The 25144-nt window shown below is 38.1% G+C and overlaps 1 protein-coding gene across 1 annotated transcript; it reads right to left on the reverse strand.

Moving 5' to 3' along the window:
• Positions 1-698: 698 nt before the first annotated feature.
• Positions 699-23255, reverse strand: ilk (integrin-linked kinase). Its single transcript, XM_055208531.2, has 13 exons — positions 23093-23255; positions 19231-19503; positions 9309-9474; positions 9015-9110; positions 8810-8906; positions 8611-8694; positions 8396-8481; positions 7353-7462; positions 7128-7255; positions 6762-6883; positions 3351-3450; positions 3055-3185; positions 699-2302 (listed from the first exon to the last, which is right to left on the reverse strand). The coding sequence occupies exons 2-13, from the start codon at positions 19317-19319 to the stop codon at positions 2153-2155; spliced, it is 1359 nt and encodes a 452-aa protein (XP_055064506.1). The 5' UTR covers positions 19320-19503; positions 23093-23255; the 3' UTR covers positions 699-2152.
• Between the last annotated feature and the right edge of the window lie 1889 nt (positions 23256-25144).

Raw genomic sequence — 25144 nt, forward strand, 5'->3', positions numbered from 1 at the left:
CATTAATATTGTGTGTATTAACTTGTATGATTTGCTTTAACTCTTAACTTCCTAAGACCCGAACTTTGGTTTGTATTTTTTTAGATTCTTCCAGCTATTTGGGGGTTAGGAAGAACCAATAAATAAAATAACCAAATATTTTCTTTAAACATGAAGCAGTGTCCACGTTTGTGTACAACAGGTTCCAGTTACACAGAATTAAATGGTGCAAACGCCCAAAAAAATGTGATGTCAACATACACCAGGAGGTTAAAGAATGTTAAAATTGCAATATGTAACTGTGTTTAAAGCTATCATCCCCACCTTACCCTGATAAACAAATGTAAGCTTATATTAATGATTTGTAATGTTAACTGTAGGGCACGATTTTACGATTTTATTGGAAATGTCAGTTTGATGTCACTGGACTTTAACCCAAGTATGTGAATATATAAGCAAATCTAGAGTTACGGATTGCAGTCTTAAAAAAAAAAAAAAAAAATATATATATATATATATATATATATATATATATATATATATATATATATATATATATATATATATGTATATACCTATACAGTTAAATAAATAAATAAATATCTTTGTCAGTCGAACCCCCTTGTCCTTAAAGTAGCCTAACCCCTGAGATTTTAAGTAAATATTAAAAAAAAAATTAATTAGTACAATTGCATGTTTAACTTCAAAATATAAACACATTCTGCATGACCAAAACATTTTTATTTGTTCTTGTTTTACTTTAGCAAACATTTGCTACAATAATAAAATATAAACAGCCCAAATCTCCAAAATAACAAAGAAAAGCCACATAATGTTTCATTAAAAACCTCAAAGAACAGTGAGCATAAGTTAGATAAACAGTCTTGCTTGCATTATTACAGCTGTTGGCTTTAAAAAGGTAAAAACAAAAACACATATGAATGTCAAGTACACATTTCTTTTCGCTTGGCTTCCTATAACACACTGGGTAACTGAAAGAAGAACACTGTAAAAGAGAAACGAGGAAGTAAACAGATGTAGTGTTTAGAAAAGCAAAAAAAGTCAATCATGGGCGTTGTATTTCCCCCATGTTAAAAAAAAACACGTATACAGTATAAAAATCTTTCAGAAATTACCTTACAGCACCTAACATGCTTAACATGTACAATGCAAATTAGGATAGATGAGCGGGACTTGTTAGTTACATAAAAGGGGACGTAGCACAGGGTAAAATCATGCACTTCTAAGGTTATCAAGTAAATATGGTGGGTGTATGTGTCAACAAAAGGGCTGATATGACGGGTGTGATATGACGTTTAATGCATGTCAACCTGCGGCTTTAGAGTTCTCACATTTGATGTGAGATCTGTAAAAGGCTTTCCGTTAGCTTATGGTACCTTCTATAATATAACACATCTGGTTTTATAACACGTATCTCCCTGCTCTGAGAGGGTGAATACAATGATAAAATGGGCACTTTCGAATTTGGTTTATATGATAAGGCAAAAAATTGGCATTAGCTAATAATATTGCACTGCTTTTTAGACCATGAAAAAATACAGACCTCAGGCAAACTCAGTCTTTAACCTTTAGACTTTTGCTATCTAGGATGATCAGAGGAAAACACGGTATTAGACAATGGCACGATGCTCATAAATACTAACAGCTGATGCTGCATGCTTTTTGCATACAGCTAACACAGAAAGCGATATGAACCCCTCTTTGTTCCATAGTAAATGCCCCTTAGGTAGGACACACACATGAAAGCCACTATGTCCTTCAAAATGAATTGATACAGTCTCAATGAAGGAGTAAAGATGACAAAAATGGAATGGTTAGTTGAAAACGGATTTTACAGTACATTCACTGCATCCAACAACCAATGTTCCTGTTTAATGGCTACCGAAAAGAGGTTCTGAGAGAGGCGCGCGTTGTTTCATAAACACAACGAGAAAAAGACAGACCGATAAACACGTAAATGCATAAACACACGCCATTTATCCATGATTGCATATAACCATATATGAGATAGAGAGAATGTGGCTTTAAAATGTTCAACAGTGCTTCAGTAAAGCAGAGGGCTACAGTGGCTTATAGCACTTTGGTGAGTGGTGAATTTTTAAGGCAATACTGTGAACTCAGTGTTTGGGAGGGGACGCCTCAGCAGGGTTGCTCATTTGTCTTGCATCTTCTCTAGGATGGGTACGATCATGTCAAATTTAGGCCTCTTGGCAGGATCCTCATTCATGCAGATCTTCATCAGCTTGCAGATGTGAGGAGAGATGCCCGGTGGGATAGTGGGCCGCAGTCCCTCTAGTGCCACCTAGTGGAGAAAATTAGGGTGAGCCTGATGGTTGTAATTCTGCATTGGGTGCAGATTCCAACTGATTATAAACCGACTATGATGTTATTATACATTTTTTAGCATTACAAATAAAATCTGATAACATCAGTTAAAGCAATACTTCAGCCAAATATCAAAATGACCCCATGATTTACTCACCCTCAAACAATTCAAGATACATACAAGTTATTTCAGTAAATGTTCTTGCTTTTTTAAGCGTATATTATTAGAAAACATGGATCAGGAAACAACTTTGGACTTTAAAATCCCCAAAAAGTGCATCCATCCTTCACAGAAGTAATCCACAAGGCTCCAATGGGGTTAATAAAGATCTTTTGTGGGTAATTGATGCGATTTTGTAAGAAAAATATAAATTTTTTAAACTTTATTTACTATAATAACAAGCTTCCAGTAATAACGTCATCTTGGACTTCTTTATTCCCCGGAGCCATGTGGATGACCTCTGTGAAGGATGAATGCACTATATTGGGGTTTAAAGTCAGCTGTTGTTGCCTGATCCCTGTTTTCTACCATTATAAAGCTTGGAAGAAATAAAAAAAACCTCAGAATGTGTTTGTCTGAAAGATGATGGACATATGTATCACAGAATGCTGGGTGGTGACTAAATCACCCGGTAATTTTGATATTTGGCTGAAGTATCCCTTTAACTTTAACAATACAGTTCATCTTCTGTATTTGTCTGTGCAGAACAAGAGACTTAAGCGACTCACCTTCATGCCAATCTCCATGTTTGAGAGGTCAGCGAATGGCACCTCTCTGGTGACCAGCTCCCAGAGCAACACAGCAAAACTCCACATGTCCGACGAACGGCGGTTAATCTCTTCTGGCTTCTTCTGCAAGGCTGAGATGATCAAAGAGAGAAGAACAGGAGATATTGAGGTATCAATGGATCAAAAGCTTAGTTTGAATAAATCACGAGAAGTACAGAACTGAGAAGATTACGATTTAGAAAATGAAAATAGAAAGGAGAGGAACAAAGAGTGACCAAGACAAATCAAATTTGTACCTTCAGGTGCCATCCACGCTGGAGAGTACATTCTACCGGGACACTGGAAAGAGAACTTCACATCTGCCATGCTTATTCTAGCAGTCATGTCTTCATCAATCTGGTAACATAAATTAAAAACACATTTATTAGGATATCTGAGCAAGGTTGATAAAAACTGTTCCATTAGCAGTACAGTAATATTTATAGTATGAAGTCATGGAGTATGAACTTGGCTTTCCAACAATGCAATTGAAGATTTTGTTTCTCTTTTTGTATCACTAACAAATTTTACTCCACAATAAAAAACACTTCAGTTTGTGAGCAGACACATATTATTTTAGCAGCACTTTTAAACAGTAGTCTATAGCTGGATTTATACAGCAAATCTTTATGCCCAATTCTGATTTGTTGCCTGTATCCAATTTTTAAAAGCGACTTTTAAAAGCGACTCATATCCGATATCAGCATTTACACCAACACTTGGCAAAACAATTCCAAGTAGACATACTGACCCAGAACAGCTTAAACCACAGAGGAAGTAAAATATTGTGATATTTATACAAACTTTTACATGATTATAGAGCTTTATTTCAGTAAAAAGACATAAAACTTGGAGCTGTCGTCCTCCATTGCGCTGCTAAGAAGCCCCACCTAATGGGGCTGTAACGATTAATCGTGCAAATGTGCATTTTCTCAATAAATGAATTTTAATGACTTATGGGAAATCCCGGCACATACCAAAGCCAGGGGGAACTTTAGTGCAGAAACTCCCTTTGTGCCACAGAAGAGGTAGCATTCCAAATGCTATTCCAGGAACTGTCTATAGAAATATTTATATCGCTGTTCTTCAAATTGTTTCAGGTATTTTCATGATAATAAAGAATATTTTGAATGATTTTGTTTAACGAGTGTTAAATGCACGTTATAAACAACTCTGACTCATAATGATTTTAGATTGATAAGAACTTCCTACCAGTGGCGGCCGGTGACTTCTTTTTTCGAGGGCGCTCGATGCGAAGTTCATCACAACATGTGTGTAGCCCGTCATGTGTGTGGTTCGTAATTTCAAAATACGTGTTCTGCACCTTGAGTGATCCTATGTGCATCACATGTTTTATCAAAATAAGTGCCTGCTGCAGACGCGTCTAAAGGGTTTATGATAAAAGAGACGCTTGATACCAGATTTTTTGCCAGATACTTGCATAATCTCATGCGTAATCAGAGTTTACTGTGAAGGGAGTGTCTTGCATGTATTTTGTGAATGTGAGCGTCTCTTTTATCATAAATGGTTTTGACGCGTGTGCAGCAGGCAAAACACGTGATGCACATGGATCATATGACGCAACAAACACATATTTTAAAAACACAAGCAACACACGTGACACTCCAAACACTTATTTTGAATTTGCGCCCCTCGAATGAGCAGTCACAAGCCGCCACTGCTTCCTACTAACCAAATGCTGTAGTACATTGACAAGCTGTGCATGAAACACAGAATCAATTCAAAATCGATTTTAACAAGAGGCGCGATTAATCGTTGCAGCCCTAATGTCCACCCAAGTTGACAGCGTCGCATTTTTGAATGACACACGACACGTCTTGATATGGTAATTTTCAATCTGTTCGCTTACATTGCGGACGCTAATACATGATCCCATTTATTTCCACATATGAATGAGGCCTAAAACCGATCTGGGAATATACACGTTCGTAGGTTATATCCAATCTTTGCCACATGAGGGGAAAAAAATCGAATGTTAAAATTGAATGCAATGTAAATGTAGACCCTAAATTCAGCGTTTCCAACAGGGTTTTGTAATAGAGTGGGATCTTAATGTTATTATGAGTAAAAAACTATGGTGGGACAAAATATAATCTGGTGGGACACCACAGTTTCAGTAATATGAAATCTGTAGAGGGGAAGTTATACGGTAATGGTTTCTCATACTCTGACAGCAAACATGTAAAACAAACATGTGAATTTTACTGCGGTTAAAATTGGCCAATGACTATCTGTGAAAAAAGGTTGTGAAAACAATGTTGCACGTTAAAGGATAATTCCAGTATTTAACACTTTGAGTCTCATTTCTGGTTTGTTTTGGATGAACTACAGTGATGGACACAGAAATTTTGACAATGGGTCGTGTTTTGACTTTTTGACTCATTTAGAAGCGTCTCTTGACTGCTTCAGAATGGAAGTCAATGACCATGCACAAAATGTCATTAAAACAACACTTAACGGTCATTTTCAAAACTGTACTACTCACCGAGTGGTTCGTGGTGTTCGTTGATGATTAAAAACAAATATATTGGCGCAATGTATGATTTCAATCCGTGTTATTTGCTATAGTGGAACTATTTTTTCAGATACCTCACAACCGCGTATATACTTCCGCTCTATATTTGAGTCTGAAGCATGAATGAACGCACTGTAATAAAACGGTAGCATACTTTCAAAATCAAGTTTATTTATAACACTTACACCATCCAATATGTTTTTTTCATCAGCAGAACAATAAAGAAGATATTTTGCAGAAACCCCAGTGCTCCGTCATGCAAGTCAACAGATCCGCACACTTTAAGAGCTAAAGCATATTATATCCAATACAACAGTAATCCCCGTGTGACATATTGACGTCTTGTGAAGCAAATCAATCAGTTTTTGCAAGAAACGGAACTAAACGGTATTTACAACATTATTAGCGTGATTGCCAAAGCAGGAAGCGCGTTTTCCGTTTGAGGCGATCTTCCACTGGTGCCGTTTGGTGGCTGTTGGCTATAGATGTTGGTCTCTCTGCGCCACCTATAGAGCGGGAGCGTGAAGCGCACTTCCTGCTTGGCAAAAGCTCTGCTTTAACGCTGTAAAATATTTATATATATATTCGAATCTCAAAACTGAAAATCGAATGTCAACCAACGGAACGAATATTTGAATATTCTGGTCCAGCCCTACAAATATGGGAAAAAAATTATTCTGAGAGAAACCTAGCGAAAAAACAACAACCACATGCAAACAGTCCCCCCTCCGCTTCCCGGCGGCGGAGTGATATATCAGCGAGCAATGAGTCTTCCAGAGAAGTCTATGGAATTTTACAAAATGCCAAATAAAACAAACAAATTAAACATGACAGAAACTGTATTTCGCTATACAACTTGTTTTTAATCATCAACGAACACCACGAACCACTCTGTGAGTAGCACAGTTTTGAAAATGAACGTTAAGTGTTGTTTTAATGACATGTTTGTGCATGGCCACCGACCTCCACTCTGAAGCAGTCAAGAGACGCCTCCAAACGAGTCAAAAACCCAAGACACGACCCACCGTCAAAACCTCCGTGTCCATCACTGCAGCCCATCCAAAACAAACCAGAAATGAGACTCAAAGTGTTAAATACCGGAATATCCTTTAAGTTTCTTTCTACTGCTTACCATGACGCTCTTGCTGTTGAGATAATGACGAGGAATCATGGGCTCAAGCGTGTGCAGGAAAGCCATTCCACACGCTATATCCAGACCAAACTTCACAGCCTGCGTCTGATCCACAACAAAGTCTGTATGGTCGGATAAGCAGTAGTATAGTAAGGAAAAAAGACAGAAGAATTGTAAATAAGCTAGCAGGTTGACATCATGCAAAAAAGTCCCCAAACTCGATCTTCCTCTTTAAGTTTATTTAAAAATATAAGGATACGCAACAACTTTCATATCCAGCATCGCACATTTATTTTTAACACCAAACATTAAATAACACAGAGACACATCTTCATGAAAAACACACATAAAATGTGATTTACTCACTGGTGCCCTCATGAAGCACATTGTAGAGGGAGCCGTAGGGCATCCAGTGTGTGATTATAATGGGGTGAGGGGCGGGCGGGGCCTGACACGCCCCCAAAACAGGCAACACATTTGGGTGGGAGAAGATTCTCAGTGGGAGAAACACAAAAATGGGCACACACACAAATGTAACAACTTTATGTAGCTTCATCCATTATTTGATCAGACTACCAGATGACTACACACCTCAGTTTCGGGTACTCCTCGTTGAAGTCACGACTCTTTCTGGTAGTCCAATCTCGCACTTGTAGCATCTTGATGACGATCTCCGTTCCCTGCCAACGACCCTGCCACAACTATCAGAGGCAAAGGAGACATCAGTGTTTCGTACAGTTAAAGGATTTTTCTTAAATAAAAAAAAAACCAGATAATATCTCACCACCATGTCATTCAAAATGTTGATGTCTTTCTTTGTTCAGTCGAGAAGAAATTATGTTTTTTGAGGAAAACATTCCAAGATTTTTCTCATTTTAATGGACTTCAAAACTTAACAGTTTTAATGCCATTTAAAATTGCAGTTTCAAAGGACACTAAACGATCTCAATCGAGGCATAAGGGTCTTATCTAGCGAAATGATTGTCATTTTTGGCAAGAAAAATAAAAAAATGCACTTTTAAACCACAACTTCTTGTCTTCCTCCGGTCGTGTAATGCGCCAGTGCGACCTCACGTAATACGTCATCACCTAAAGAGGTCACGGATGACGTATGTGAACTACGCCCACGTGTTTACAAGTGTGTAGAAAGAGGACCGTTCAGATGTTGTTATATGTGAAATGATACTAATTAATGTCTTTGTGTCAGTTTATTGTTTAAAATGATCCGCAAATGTGCGTTTCATATATGTAACACGTGACCTTTCGACGTCATTGTGCAATTACGTGAGGTTGCGCTGGCACGTCACACAACCGGAGGAAGATGAGAAGTTGTGGTTTAAAAGTGCACATTTTTTATTTTTCTTGCCAAAAATGACAATCCTTATGCCTTGTTTGGGATCGTTTAGAGTCCTTTGAAACAGCAATTTTAAACTGCATTAAAACTGTTAAGTGTTGGGGTCCATTAAAGTCCATTAAAATGAAAAAAATCCTGGAATGTTTTCCTCAAAAAACGTAATTTCTTCTCGACTGAACAAAGAAAGACATCAACATTTTGGATGACATGGTGGTGAGTAAATTATCACGATTTTTTTAAAAAAAATTGACTAATCCTTTAAAGTGAAAAACAAGCTCACCTCGCCAGAGTGGTTCTCGTTGACCTTGGCTAACATGGAGAGCTGCTTATAGTCTATGCCAGCATGTTTGTTTAGTGTGCCATTACCTGCAGCAATGAGAAATAAATACAATGAAAAGTTATGGATATTAAGTATAATTTTATACACCAATGATGATACTTTTTCAAACGAGTATTATGTAAATTAAAATCAGATGGTCAGAGGAAGATGCTTACGTGGTCGTGTTCGGGTGGTTCCCTTCCAGAAAGTGTCTTTAAAGGGAACTTTGGTCAGGCTCTGTCCCTGTTTCTCTGCCAGCTCTGATTCACAAACACAGCATTATTAGCGCACTTGGAAACTATCATAACAAAAACAGATTTTTGAACTTTACAGTTTTTGGTAACAACAGCGACTCAAACCTCAGACAGTTTTTACCTTTTAGATTAGCTGCAAGCGGCGGCTTGGCCTTGTCCAGAGGAGTTTCTCCGTACTTGTTGCAGATGCTCACCTGAGCACCGTTAGTGACCAGATCCTGCAAATAAGAAAACGACAATATATTATTCCATGCAATGACAGTAAAAATGAACTAACAATTAAACAAAATCCGTCATTTTTCCAGCAGAGGGCGCTGTGGACTAACCTCAGCCACTAGGTCGTGGCCCCAGAAGCAGGCGTAATGGAGAGGGGTGTTGCCGTGCTCATTAGTCGCATTGGTATCTGCTTTAAACTGAATCAGCTGGAGAACATATAAACAAAATTAAGCAACCAAAAAACTTTATAACAATCTTATTTTTTTTCTAAAAAGTTTCACCAAGTGCTTTTGTTATAGCTGTGCTTGTTTACGCCTTCCATGATCGTTGTGGTCACTGTGGTTGTTCAGATGCAGGTGTGCGTGTTTGTAAGTGAGTGTTTATCCATTACAATGTGTTCACACCTTGCCCAGAATTTCACGGTGGCCGTGGCTGGCAGCCAGGTGCAAGGGTGTGTCGTCCCCGCGGTTCATAACATTGATGCGGGCCCCTCTCATGATGAGCATGTCCACGACCCCCGAACGGCCTTCGCGGCACGCCCAGTGTAGCGGACTGAAACCGTGATCATCTCTGTAAGAGAGAAAAAGAGAGAGGGAGACAAAGTCATTGGTATGCGATTATATAGTTTATTTTTTGAATGATCTGTCCCTTTAAATGAAGGGACATTTTTGTCTCTGTGGTTGGTGGTGGTAAACTCCAGTCTCCAGTCAGGCTAGTGATCCGGTTCTCAGCTGTCAGTCTCTATGGCTCTCTAGAGCCAGTTAAATATAAACTGTCGTTAACTAGCCCTTTCCTTTTAGTTTATGTATATCCTCCCACCCCCTCTCTGCGACACACTGTCCCGAACTATATCGTTTGATTTCTATTTTACTCCAGGATCCGTTCTCAGGCCCCATTTCCTCTTCAAAACCGCAGTTAAACTCGGTTGTTTAAGGCCGACCGTAACACAAAAGTAACAGCAACGCAGCAATCATTGCGCATTAGTGTTGCTATGGAGACCACACAGTACCTAAACAGATGTGGTTTTAATAATATCAAAACCACTGCTTCTGCTAATGACCTCAAAGCGCAACCAGACGTGGGTGTATTATTATAAATAAAAGACGGTGATGTTTGTGGCCGATTCTCCTGTGCTCATCCTTAAAGCGATTCGTCTGAAAGTGTTTGTCTGCGGTCAGGCCTGGGTGTGTGCAATACAGAAGGAAACATCTTGGTAAATAGTCCGGCCAGTAGCGAGGCTAAACTTAGGATAGCTGCTGAAACTTCTCACACGGTCCTGCTAGAATGGACCACACACACACACACACACACACACACACACACACACACACACACACACTACTCATTGTCATACATACTTTATGGTATGAAATAATCCAAACAGGAAATACAATATATAAATAAAACTAGGTCAGGGATTTAGGAAAAGTTCAGAGAAATGTTTTAATTCAAGAATTAAATTTGTAGTGAAAGTAAGCGAAAGACAGAAAAGAAAAAAGAATGAAAAAAAACAATGCTATCTTTGGCAAAAAATACATTTTTAAACCATCACAACAAGTCTTTATCATAAAATTAAGGAGCATGTGTTGAAAAACGGAAACAAGATTGGAAAGAGAGGAAATGATATTCCACGCTCTTTCTTCCACAGTTAACAGCACGGCCCTCTTGGCTTTTTTGAGTGAGCCCATTTTTTGAGCGAGTTAGTTCCTCTTCCTTGTATGGGCGTGCAGCATGCACTGTTAACAAACGCATACACATACACAGACGCACTGAGAGAAAAGAAACTTTGTGCTAACAGATTTACAAACATACAAAGCCAGACAATGTAAACATTGACAATGGAGTCACACCGTTGAAGGATTACTTCTTGAGTTTGCAGTCATATTATCAAAGTAGGGTTGCACGGTTATGACAAAAATCATAGTTGTTAATTATTCACCTTGATATTGTAATTGCGATTATACAATGACGTTATGAAGTGTTTTATAACTTTCTGTTAAGCATCTGCATTTAAAAAAAGTAAATAATATTATGTAAATCACATAATTATGGGAGCTATGTTGTTTGTAAAAAAAATTGAAAACGAATGGCTAAAGGACACGTCAACTTATTCATTTTAAAGGGGCTATGGCATGAAAATCTGACTTTTTTATTTTTAAGTGCTATGATTGGGTCCCCAGTGCTTCTATCAACCTAGAAAATGTGAAAAAGATTAACCCAGTAACTTAGTTTTGGTAAACCGTTCTCTACAAGCACATGAAAAAATAGGTAGTTGAAATTTGGCTCTCCTTATGATGTCATAAGGAGCTCTTATTATAATAATACCGCCCTGTAATCTGCACTATCCAATCACAGCACTGCCATTTAGTGCAGAGAAAAGCACAATTGAGTTTTAATTGCAACAAACCACCATCATTGTGATCAGTGTTTGAATTTCATCAGCTCATTTGCATTTTAAAGGACACACCCAAAACGGCACATTTTTGCATAAATGATTCAAGCCCTTCTTAGAAATGACAGATTAAAATTGTGTTCAATAAATGTAAAATACCTTATTAAGAGCAATACGTATATATATTTAATTAGTATAACACAAAATAAATATGTACTATAATTTATTGATTTCTTTTTAATTGCGTTAACACAATTAGTTTGAGTTTGGGTTCGGGAAAAATAATTTCCCAGCATGCTTTGCATGCAACTGCTTTTGGAGAGTAATTTTTTTAATTAAGTGTTATTTTATGCATTTTTAGGTAAAGAGAAAGACTTAATAGTGTTTTATGTCCGTTTATCTTATTGATTTAGAAGCATTTGTGTTATATTTTTTCAAATTGTTTGGTTACCATCGTGCAGAAGAGTGGCGCTTGTGGTTAGGTTGTGGATGTGACATATTTCTCTCAATGAACACTGACTGTGTTAATTCCTGTTTGGAGATCAGTCTCTTCTCACATGCTCATCCAAAGTATCATATGTTAGCATGCTAACATGTGCTTATGCTAATTAGTATGATATAAAAACGTTTTATATAAAATAACAGAATCAAGTTATTCAGACTACACTAAATTGAGTTATTCAAACTATGCTAAATCAAGTTATTCAGACTACACTAAATTGAGTTGAGGCAACTAATTGAGTATTGCCATTTACTTTAAATTGAGTTGGACTAACTCAATATATTTTTATTGTGTAAAGCAGTTTTTTATGAGTTAGGGGGTACACATTCATATTGGATGGAAATCCTGCCCACAATTTTATTGAGTTAATCCAATGAATAATTTTTTTGAGTGTACACCTACAAAGTGGCAATTTTAACATGCTATAATAAATTATTTACATGGTATTTTGAGCTAAAACTTCACATATGTGCTCTGGGGACACCAAAGATTTATTTGACACAAAAAAGTCTTGTACCATGGCCCCTTTAAAATCTCTCATTCGCTGTATTTGGCGCTCAAACATACTTGTGAAACAAATGGACAGTTGTAATTTCACCCGTAATTGTAATCCCAATTAGTTTTTAGCCCTAATATTAAAAAGTAGAAAATATATTTTTTTAGTTGCCAGCCAGCGCCAGCATTTCTGTATGATTTTCACAAAAAATTAACGCCTTCCAGAAAATGTTCTTCTTTAAATAATTAAACATACAATAAATCAAATGAAAGAAAAGACTAGGGTTGTGCCGATAGACGATAGTATCGTGCATCGACGATCGTCAAACATATTGCTGGGCTTTCATGACGATAGTTATTATTATTATTATCATCATAGTTTCACATTAACATGCGCATTGCATGCTTTTCATAGCATGAGAGGGTTTTAGGCCTCGCTTTGTGCGAGAGAGCTTAAAAACGTGCCCGGATTCCTTCTCGCATGCACCTGGTTTAAATACGCGCGTCTTGGACTCTTGCTTGGACCTGAACACATGGGGCATGGACTCCTGACATGTGATCTCGGACTCTTCCTCGCACATGGGCTTGTAATACGCGCAGCTCTGCCATCTCGTCAATCTGCAATACTGCTATTATCCACCAGGCTTCCGCAACTTATAAAAACCGGAAGTATTGCCCTAGGGCAAACAGCTGTATGTCCGTGTATGTTTTAAAGATCGCTCTGCATCTGATCTCTATCAAAAGTCCTTCACAAAAATGGAATTATCTCAGCTTTTTTGTTCAAAATTGTGTGTTTTTGAGAAACCTACACATATTTGAGAGGTGATAAAAACAGAACACATGAAGGTAGGATAAAACGGATTTTTTTTGTTTGAAAGCAGAGGGTCTGTTCTTTTATTTTATATTGTATATGTTTATATATTTAAAACGGAGCATTTTCTGGAAGGCATTAAACTTTTGTGAAAATCATGAAAAATGCTGGCGGGGAAAGAGTTAACATGGAAAAGATACCTTTTATCGTGTGTTGCAACAAATGTAATTAAAATATGGTGTTAATGCTAAGTGTATCATATATTCTTATCTGAGTGATGATTAAAGTGGTACTGAACACGTGTTTTAAATGACATAAAATGTAAATGCAAGTTAAAAAGTAACCATGAGTGTTTGTAGAGCAAGAAAAAGAAAAGAACTGGTTTTAGTGGACCAACTAAGGGCGCATTTATATTAGGGCAAACCCAACCAAACCGTGCCCCGGCACGATTGTCACCCCTCCCTACCCCCCCAGAAGCACATCATGCAATTGTTTTGTAAAAAACAGAAAAGTAAAGCACTCTCTTAACACTGGGGTGCATTAGGACTGGACCAGAAAATTTGAATATTCGAATATTCGTTCCGTGGGTTGAAATTCAATTTTCAGTTTTGAGATTCGAATATATATATAAATATTTTTCAGCGTTAATGCAGAGCTTTTGCCAAGCAGGAAGTGAGCTTCACGCTCCCGCTCTGTAGGTGGCGCAGAGAGACCAACATCCATAGCCAACAGCCACCAAACGCCACCAGTGGAAGAGATCGTCTCAAACGTAATGCGCGCTTCCTGCTTTGGCATTTACGCTAATAGTGTTGTAAATAACGTTCAGTTTCTTGCAAAAACTGATTGATTTGCTTCACAAGACGTCAATATGTCACACGGAGTTATGGGGGATTACTTTTGTATTGGATATATATGCTTTAGCTCTTAAAGTGTGCGGATCGGTTGACTTGCATGACGGAGCACTGGGGATTCTGCAAAATATCTTCTTTTTTGTTCTGCTGATGAAAAAAACATATTGGATGGTGTAAGTGTTATAAATAAACTTGATTTTGCAAGTATGCTACCGTTTTATTACAGTTTGTTGAACTTCGTTCATTTATTTTTAGTTTTATTTAAATAGCCTACCCTACGTTGTCAGTAATTACTGTGCAGCTAATTTCTGATACGGGAATGTTTGTTTGTTAGAAAAATGTTAGGCTACCTTATTAAAAGTATTGCTCTTGTGTTTTGTTTCACTAATGCTGTTCTCGCATGACGCGTGACAGGCACGCCGCTTCCGGCTTGCGCTGTTCTGTAGTATTTTTAAAGTTTATTCATTCTAAACGTGTCACATGTCCATATTGCACGAAAAAAAGGCACTACACTCCCTTGGTTCCGCAGCAACACATCCGCCACATAATAAAACTGTAGATAGACAGACAGACACACGCACAGAGATTCCTGCCTTTATTAAAGAGAAAAATATGTTCAGCCCCTCCTTCCGAAGCTTCGAATATTCGATTTTATTTCTACTAGAGCTTCGAAGCTCAAAAAATAGTATTCGTAAAAGCCCAAGGGTGCATTGTTATGTTAAGTCTATGTTGTTTTATTCAGAGACGTTTGGTGCACAGAGACAAACACAGCATTAACACAGCATTAAGCTTACTTCCATTTCTGCTATTCTACTATGATACGCTATTTTAAACTCTGTCCAGACTTTGAATAAAAAAACAAAAACCACAAAATGTGTCAGTTCCTCAATGAGTCACAATTGGATGACAAAAAGGTCTGTGTAAGAAAATACCAAGCTACAAAGCAAACTGCTTAAAAATCTTTATTCATTAGAAATCAATCGCATAATGAAAAAAGATGATGACAATAACATCTGGTATTGTTTGGCTGTTCTTAAGATCATTTACAAAGCTGTGTGTCCCAATGATTTATATTGTCCTTTACAATATTATGCACTAATGAATCATCCAACAGACCACACCAGTAACAGGAATTAATAAAAATAAATATGGTCAATTTTACCATGACTACAGATACTTCAAACATTTAAAATCCACAAATATAGCATATTTAGCCAAATATTTCCATTGAGAACATAATGTATATCTAGATCTATACTATACATACAAGTCTGTTAATGTGTTTAAACCAAGTCCAGTTTCCTAACTGACATCTCATCATAACACAGCATAAACAACACCCGTGTATGTCTGCTATTTCCTGTCTCCTCCCTCAAACATGTAAGGTCGTGACATCTAAAGCCATGCTAAAACTCCACATGGCCTTATAGAAGAAGTAAAGCCATTTATGTGAAATACTACATACTACCAAAAAAGCAGCAAACTATTACATCAGGCCAAACTCAGACAAAAGTGAAAAGCAAATCCCTTAGCTGGAGTTTTTCTATTTCGGGAAAAGGAAAACACTTTGAGATGGTTGAGCAAAGAGCGAGAAAAAAAAATTAAGAGTCACAGAACTGGTATGGCTCAAGTCAGCATGCTTTGGTTGGTGAGCTCATCGTATGGAAACTATTCGTCTCAACCATTGCGTTTAGGGCCAGACCGTTCCCTCCTCCAGTCTTTCTGAATCACGAATAAGACATACATAATAAATCTCATCTGTAAAGACTGCTATTCCAACGCAGACACACGCACTTCTTTGTGAAGCGTCTAATGTTGTTTGTTTATAGTAGTTGCGTGACATATAGCAGGCAGTGTGAGTACTATTAAAACAAAAATGAAAGGCATTTTTATATTTGTCAGTTTAAAAATTCACCCCATGTATGGTGATCTACTAAAATCAAATCATTTCCAAGTCAACTTGAGTACAGTAGTCAAATTCAAGTGCACAGGAAATGCCTAGATAGTGATCTACTTCGGATGTGATGATGTGCCTCCCCATTTAAAGACAGTTGTTAATGTAACTACTCGCTGCCAGCAATTTGCTGATTTCGTGCTGAATCTGCGCCACCATCCATCCAATCTTTCCATGTGATTATTCACAAGGCTGACAGTAAGAGAAAGGGTTGGATCAGGTTACTTATGTATCCTGGAGTTTTGCCTTCCAGACCCCTGCCGTAAAAGTACTCATCGGTTTTTGTACTTCCCAGCTGTTTTGGGAGATATTAGCTAAGCAAGGCAGGCCAAGGCTGCTTGAAAGAGGGAGCTTGGCAGAGGTAAAGGTATTTGAAGTGGGTGCATGGATCAGCTCTGTGTATTCCTTGCACCATATAGGGCTACAATTGATGTTCTGGTTTATGACACGATGGAATGTTATTTGTTATGCTTACAAGACAAAGACGATGACATGTTTCAGGTCGTGATTCGTTGGGGAACTGGGGCGACAGTTTGCTTTTACTGTAACCTAGCATTTTTGATGTTGTAAAAGATGCAAATTGATAATATGCTGATAAAAATGTAACATTTTTACTTCCCAATTAAAGCTTTTGGATACTCAACACCTGCAATTAAAAATGTAAAACCTTTAAAATACATTTCATCGGATGCACCCGTAATGCACCTGAACCAAAGTGAACATCTGGTCTGTATTATCTAACGGTCTGGCAAGTGGCTAAACTGATCTTTGAAACAAATACCTCGTAGAAAATAAAATGTTTTGGTTTGCTAAAGACGAGGGCAGACGACGAGCATGGATCACAACAATGCGGAGAAGTTTGGCAGCCATGCAAGAATTTTAAGGACATGTAGCTAAAATTGTATACATTCATACACAACTCAATGTAATAGTTGATATGCGCTGGATATGATATATGAACGAAGGTAATTTACTTGGCCCGAAACCTTCTATACTTATTTTTTTATTAAATGGTTATTAAATGCTTTAATAAGTGCATTTATATAGAAATGTATAACTCGTAAGACCATGAAAACAAGTACAATGTTTTCTGTTAAGGGTCATAAACAGCTAAAGCAAAATCAGATTAGCACAAGTAGATTTCTGCCCATGACCCTTATGTTATATTACATGTTAACGCCTCAACCGGCTTTCTCACAGTTTACATGTTTAAAAAAAAGTCACAACGGAAGGAAGTGTAAAGTAATGCTTAAAAGTCTGCTCTCGACTCTCAAAGCAGTTGAAGGAGAAACTGTGAAATTAAAACCTTGTGTAACATTTACAGGTTCTGCAGACATGAGAAAAAAAATTTCCCACTGGCTTTTTGATTGACTATTGGCGCTTTTCCATTGCATAGTACTCCACGGTTTGGTTTAGTTTGGGTCGAGTCAGCTTACTTTTGGGAGCTTTCCATTGGGTGCAGTACGTAGTACCCGATACTTTTTTTCGTACCACCTCGTTTGGGGTTTCAAGTGACCCGAGCTGATACCAAACATGACGCGAAAACACTGTAGGTCACTGATTGGTCTGAGAGAATCGTCACTACAGCGTCATCGCTATAATGTAGATTAGCTAAACTACACCGCGGGGTACTATGCAATGTAAAAACGCCATATGTGCAGGGTTCCCACACCTTAGTTAACTTCAAATTCAAGGAGCTTTCAAGGACTTCTAGGTCCAATACCCTCAAATTCGAGGACACAAATGTGGGGACACATTTCAAGTGAGAGCAAGGTTACATCGTGTTACCTTTTAAGATACATTGTTACAATTCCCTTTCGAGGGAACTCGCGCTGCGTCACTGCAGTGACACTTTCGGGACCCCTCCAAGTGCATCTGAATGTGTATTTCAAATTCAACCAATGGTGATGCTTAATGACAAAGACAGGGTGATGCGGGAGCCAGGAAGTATATCACTATCTTTAATATTGCCTAAGATGGGGTTACAGGGACGCAGGAAGTATGGCAAGGAAGACGCAGCGTCTCATTCCCTTCTCAGAGAACAAGAGTTACATACGTAACCGAGATGTTTTTATGTGTCAAACACAACTATGCAAAAAAAAAAAAACATTTTGGTATGAAACAACTTTCGCATAAAATATAAACATTTAAAGCGAACAGTTTAGCATGTGTACTTAAAAAATCTAGAATTTTATGATATTATCCTACACTACAGAGGGAATAATATGGATTTTTCCCCAGAAAACTTCGTGCATAAAAAGATTCAAGCACTTTTGTATCTATGTATGTATATTTTCAAAAACTTCCCAGGGCCTTGAAGCCCCCCCCCCAAATTCACAAACTTTCAAGGATTTCAAGGACCCGTAGGAACCCTGTATGTGGTAACATCACTGATTGAGAGAAACCTGACACATCTCCAAATCCCTTGTAAATTGAGTTTTCTGTGTAGACAGTTTATTGATTTGCACGTTTAAATGCATGAAAACAGGTTTCTATAAATTGATTTTTGATAAATATCGCTTAATTTGTGCATGTAAATGCAATCCATGTCTCAACTGTCTGAACTCTCTGTATGCTACGGCCAAATAACTGAATGAAATCCACAACACAGACGAACTGTGATAAAATCTACCCTCATCGTCTTACTGCGGGTTAATGTTCGACTGTGCCCAGAGATTATAAAACGGATAAAAGTGTGATGAGTAAACTAAAGGACAAGACACGGCACAACAACAAAAATATCTGAGTTTCCAAAGTTTGAAGGGGGCGTGTCTGCAAGATAGTAATTCTTTGGATCATGTGCACATATAAAAGACATCAGACAGATATATTACAACACATAATTTATGTACAACTAATACAAATAGGCAATAATGAAATAATATATTTTTCTATTTTAATAATTATTTTTTAGTGTTGCTTAGGTCATCAGATTGTCTTCAACGTTTGATTAACTAAGAAAATGCAATTCTTCTTTACAACAAGTGCAAATAACCCCAAGTTAGTTAAATACACAATAAGGGTTCAAATGTCAAATTGAGTAAATGCATTTAAAAAGAATATTCAATTAGCAAATTCAGCTTTACGCTTCACATCGCAGTGCCTGAAAATCGTCGAAGCTGACGAAATTACAATTGCAAAACACCATGTGCCCTTTTACCGTACTCTAACTCAACCAAGACTCTACAAAACCACAAATAAGCAACCGTGAAAGTCTTAACAACCACAATAGTAAAAGCCACAGTAATCACCAAAGACTAAATCATTGCTAAATGACAAGTATGTAGATGCACTCGTACACACAGTGCACAATTTACTCACCCTTGGTTAAGATCATTCTCAGTGTTGTCCAACCACAGGCGGACGGCTACCGCGTTGCCTTCGCGGCATTGGGTGAAGATGTCGTCCATCCGAAAACCCTCTCTCTTCTCACACTAATGGAGTCGTTCGTCCCCTACCAGGAGCGTCCTGGGAGAGACGTCTGATGCTGATGTACCCGAAAGAGGAATCGCGGGATGACAGAACATCCAGCCAAGGGATGGGTGCGACGGGAAAGTCTCTTCGCAACCTCAGGGCAAGCGTCTGGTGTCTGTGCTGCAAAGACAAGCAAAGGGAAACTGACTCGACACTATTAAAGTCAATAGGGATAGAAGACTAAGCCTAAAGTAAACTGTTTCTAAATCTATGCAGTTCCTGCTTTGCAATGACAGTTCATAGTGGCCAGGAGGTGCCCAAAAAAGTAGTCTAGTCAATATGACTCATGCACTTAGATAAGAATAAAAAACAACAGCATACAGGTTTAAATTAGATATGAAACGTTATGAAGATTTAACATCATGGCTATAGTGACCAAAATCCCCACCATTATCAAGGTTTTGTAAACAATTCTAGAAATGTAAACAAAAAAAGTATAGATGCAAACCAAATTTAAACTTGATTTTATATGTAAGTGCACTTTTGTTCGCATAAACATCAAACAAATAACGTTAGCATTAATCTTGGCATCTAGATCAGATAAAACAAAAGTGAGTAAATCAGATTTTCATATAAACACAGGACAAATCAGCACGTCATCTGTATGTTATGAGAAATAGGGGGGAATTGTAGGACCCAGGAGTTAGCTGCACAACACCTGCACTAACAGCAATCACTGAAGAAACAAACAAAGAAGAAAGGAGTTTTAAACTCATCAGATCACACCATTTAATGTAAACGAGTACTCGAACATGGCATCCATGATTGATCACGAAAACGATGACGGCAGGGATTCCCGCAGCAGTGTGGGGGCGGCCCGCCTAAGCTGGGAAACCCTACCGCCTTAACTAGGTGGTCCAAAAAAAGAAAGCTGCATTCGCTGCACAAAAGGCCGTCAAGTTCGTCTCAGAGAATAGCGCGGACGTGCTTCACACCGCGAGCGGGCACGCGCGCCACACAGCCGAAATGAGAGACACTGTCTTTCACCGTCGTGTTGATATTTTCTTGTAATTAAATCATTTAGTTTCGTTAGAGAGAGCAAACACTTACAACTGAATGTGTCTGCTGCCTGAATTCAGCGGAGCTGAACGCGCGTCATCACAGAGCAGCGGCTGCGGGTGTCAGATTTAATTTATTCCTGTCAGACTGCAGCGAGCAAACGATGGCAGAAGCCGCGTGCTCACTCATTTTTGTTATAATATACATATATGATGTTTAATATAAGCGAGATCGGTTTGTTATGTTTTTCATTAAGAATAATAAATAATAATAAACCCATAATTCAAGCAGCGCTTTATGGAGGAATAGACGGTTGCTCTGCTTGGGACTGGCGGGTTTCTGTCAGACTCAAGCACTTAAACCAGCTGTTGCACTCGCATTTGCACGCAAATTCATATGCGATTTAACACAGCGTACGCAAGCGCTGGATTTAAACAACAGTTACATCTAATTCAAAAGTGAAAGTAAAATGCGCACGTCTGTATGTGCATTTATAAGTCCCTCCCACCCGGTGAAACCGGTATCACCGGGTTTGTCACGCGCTGATACGCACAACCGGCGCAACGTCATAGAATGTCTCTGAACAGGTTCACGCCCACCAGTTGTGTGATTGCAGTACCAGTTTTAGCCACAAGTTTTGTGATTGCAGTACCATTTTTTGGCCACAATCCTACATACTGTTCCTTTAAGCCTGTTATTGTATTAGCCTATAGTTCTTGCAAATTTAAAGTAAGTTAGCTGGTGATTTTGTTGTTTGAGCATCCTGCTAGCTAGGTTGCACGTGCCTGTTGATTCAATATAATTGTTGGACATTCTTGCTCACGTTATTTATGTGCATTATTTACATGCTACAGTAGTTACACTCCTTTAAGATATTGTGGGAAATAAAAAGTTTTTACAATCTTCGGGTTCGCCAGACGTTCTACAACATCTGCTTCAATTTGTGTTTATTAACCCTTTAGTTTCACTTCATCACGCAGCTATTCCCATTAGAGTTATCTGTTAAAAACATTTAATTTATTAATAATCTAGTATGTGTTCATTTAATGTCATAGTTTTTTTCGAAATTAAGTTTTATTTGAGTGTTTTTAATAAAAATATTTTCATTTTCATCATGCCGCGTACACCCTACCCGTTTGATAGTAAATTAGCTTTTTTTGTCCACCGATCAAATTGCTTGTCATAAATGAGTAAAAAATTAACAAATAAATAAATAAATAAGCAAGCTATTGTGTATCGCGATCTCACAGGCTGACGATAGGACGAACTCTAAATGAGGAATATCACTAGTGGTAATACTAACCGTTGCATATTTTTATCATGGCTAACCGTTCAGCCGGAAATCGTTACAGCTCTAGCTTGAATGGACTGACATGAGAGGAAGTAGATGATGAAATTTTCATTTTTGGGTGAACTATTCCATAAATTTCCACACTTTTGAACAGGGTGCAAATGGTATATCAATGATAAGCATTAAATAACTAAAGCAATGGCACAGGTCTCGGCCTGTTATGCACAATTTTTTTCCTGAAATGATGAGAAAACACTCCCTCAGAAAAACACACAGACCAAAACAGCTTTCTGGCATGACTGTGTGTTTCTTTCACGCTCCCTGACATCACTCCAAATCAGACTTTAGTTAAAAGGTCTTTGCAAAGACCTGTCATGCTCTCCCGCTAACATGTCTGCACAAATACAGTTTTATTACAGAAATAAAAGAAACAAAATGTTACTTTCATTAAAAACAAAATGGAAAGTATGCACCTTAAAGTGATCCATTTGATTAACTTTAGTAAGGTAAATACTTGCTAAGTGTGTTGTGTTGAGATTATGAAGATATAAAAGTCAAACACAGAGGCAAACAAATGTGTTCACTTGGCAAAATCTTGCTGGTTGACAGGTAAAAGTTAAACATATTTTTTTACATATAAGTAAAAATTAAACACATACAGGTCTATATTAAGGAAGGCTGTAATAAAGTTAGTTTAAACAAACAGGTAGGTGGTCGGACAAACAAACAGAGAGAAAAGTATGTTCAAACAAAGTTGATAAATTAGAAAGACTGAAAGAATGACAGACAGGTACATATACATCTCTCTGATCATTTAGTTATCTGTCTTCATATGTCCAAAAAGGACAGATAGTATGTATGTGCATACAGACAGGTTTGTAAATAAGAGAAAGACAGCTGTTCAAATAAATACTGAAGCAGACAGACAGATAACGAGAAAGACGTGTAGTTGTTCAGAGAGACAGACAGTTAACGTTAATGTTAGAAAAGATGGACAGAGACATACAGAAAGACAGATGAGCAGACCGGGAGAAAGAGACAGCCAGAGGCAAACAAATATAATTCACGTTCAAACTGACAGACTCGTAACGTTACGTGTGTTCTCTCAGGAGTGATTGTGACATTAGCCAGGCAGCTAACAGACACTCCAGCCAAAAAAGAGACCAGAAGACCCCCAAGTGTTTGAAAACCAAATAAAACAAACACAGTCTGATTCGTAACTAACTTGTCCATTCACACTAAAAGTTTTTGACACCATACATTCTGTCTATGATGAAGTAGGTACAGTTTTTCCTCCACGAAGCTAATACGCTAATTCTGTTAGCAGTCATATACGCCCACCGTCATTCACTAACGTTATACGATCAACACAAGATTCAACCTTTCCTCGCGCCGTATCGATAACATTCATTAACTTACCTGTTTATATGACCGCTTTCAGCTGCACTGGACCAACAGTAATGACTGGGATAGTCCGGACCGACACTCTTCCTGCGTCCACACCCTACTACTGCCCGACCGTATGATCTCCTCCCCGCCGACAGACACTCACTCATTCCCCGCAGAGAAGCATCACTGCAGCGCTCTCTGCCGGCTAGAGGGGAAAACATGCGCCCCGGGGCATGCTTTTCTTTCAGTGCCTGTGGCCTTGAATATTTTAGATAACATACAATTAGGCATGGCTCGGTATGAGATTTTGATGGTTTGATAAAGTTAAGAAAAAAGTTCATGGTTTCACGTGTTGCGATTGCAACACTAAAACGTGTTGTTTTCAAACTTTTCAAAATTACACAATACATGTTATTTTTAAGCAACATAGGCCAGGTAAAATTAAAGCCTTTCAATAAAATTATTCTTTAAAAAAAAAATGAATGTAAACATTAAAAACATCTTGCACTGACATCTCATAACATATCAGTGCCATTGTTTTGTCCCCCATGTACACCAGTATTGTTTTTTGTAAGATATGTTTGTAAAAAAATTCTTAAATGTCCTAAAATAACTAAGTCCTAGTTCTGGATTAATCTTGAAACCTGTCCAGGAAGCTGCCCCTAAATCAATTACATGCCTTAAAGGGAAAATTTCACAAGACATTTTTAAGATATATAATAAATCTTTGGTGTTCACAGAATACGTATGTGAAGTTTTACCATATAGATAATTTATTATAACATGTTAAAATTGCCACTTTGTATGTGTGATTAAAAATGTGCTGATTATGGGTCTGTCCTTTTTAATGCAAATGAGCTGATGAAATGCAAACACTGATCACCATAATGGTGGTTTGTTAAAATTGAAACTCAATTGTGATCCCCTTTTGACATCAGGAGGGGAGCCAAATTTATTGACCTATTTTTTTCACGTTTGCAAAGAATGGTTTACCAAAACTAAGTTACTGGGTTGATCTTTTTCATATTTTCTATGTTGATAGAAGCACTGGGGGCCCAATTATAGCACTTAAAGGTGCAGTGTTTAATTTTTAGAAGGATCTTTTGACCGAAATGCAAAATAATATACAAAACTATATTATCAGGGTTGTATAATGACCTTTCATAATGAACCATTATGTTTTTATTACCTTAGAATGAGACGTTTTTATCTACATACACCGAGGGTCCTCTTACATGGAAGCCGCCATTTTTCTACAGAAGCCCTTAAGAGACAAACTTTTTTACTAAGTTGTCTCCGACGATGACATGTTTGTCTGGTGGCGGCTACCGTAGCTTTTCTATGTGGTTCAAAAGCGAGGGGTGAGCAGTGGACTTAAGGGCGATTTATAGTCGTGCGTATGTTCTACGCCGTAGCTACGGCTATCCGTAGCCTGACGCGCACCTCGCAAAATTTTTAACAGCGCGTCAGTTCTACGCGGACCGCAAGCGCTGTGATTGGTCCACCAGAACCCCTCCCGTCAGGTAAAAAAAAAACTGCGTCATAGGTTTTTCCGTTTGTGACGGTGAAAACAAAGATGAGACAAATTGAGGAGTGATTTAACTCAAACTGCAACAAAAGTCGCTGTTTATTTACTTCCATCATTGCTGGTCTTCTCAAATTATACACAACAAGTTGCTGTTTCTTCTTCGTTTGTGGGTTAAATTGCCCGGTTTCTTCTTCTCTGACTGTCGCGCTGCTACTGTAGTTACACGCGTGGATACTGCCCACCCGCGGTCCCGCGTGTGTTTGCACGTCGACGCAGACGACGACGCAAAAGTATAAATGAAAACCGACGCGGAACCTACGCCGTCGCTGCTACGCCGTAGGACCTATGCACGACTATAACGAGCCCTTAAGCCGTTGGTTGCAATTCGCATCCTCACCACTAGATGTCGCTAAAATTTACACACTGCACCTTTAAAGATGGAAAAGTCTAATTTTCATGATATGTCCCATTTAAAGGTGCTATGTGTACATTTTTGCAGCATCTAGTGGTGAGAATAGCAACCAACATCTCAATCCCTCAATTTCAAAACACAA

This window comes from Misgurnus anguillicaudatus, chromosome 12 (assembly GCF_027580225.2).
Source record: "Misgurnus anguillicaudatus chromosome 12, ASM2758022v2, whole genome shotgun sequence".
In the NCBI taxonomy this organism is placed as follows: Eukaryota; Metazoa; Chordata; class Actinopteri; order Cypriniformes; family Cobitidae; genus Misgurnus; species Misgurnus anguillicaudatus.

Bases quoted from the DNA above. Each gene is read 5' to 3' on its own strand.
- ilk (XM_055208531.2), bottom strand. From the start codon at position 19,319: ATGGACGACATCTTCACCCAATGCCGCGAAGGCAACGCGGTAGCCGTC. The intron at 8,482-8,610 runs GTAAGCATCTTC...TCATTGCTGCAG, and splicing joins AACCACCCGAACACGACCAC to GTAATGGCACACTAAACAAA. The intron at 2,303-3,054 runs GTGAGTCGCTTA...TTTCTCCACTAG, and splicing joins ACATGGAGATTGGCATGAAG to GTGGCACTAGAGGGACTGCG.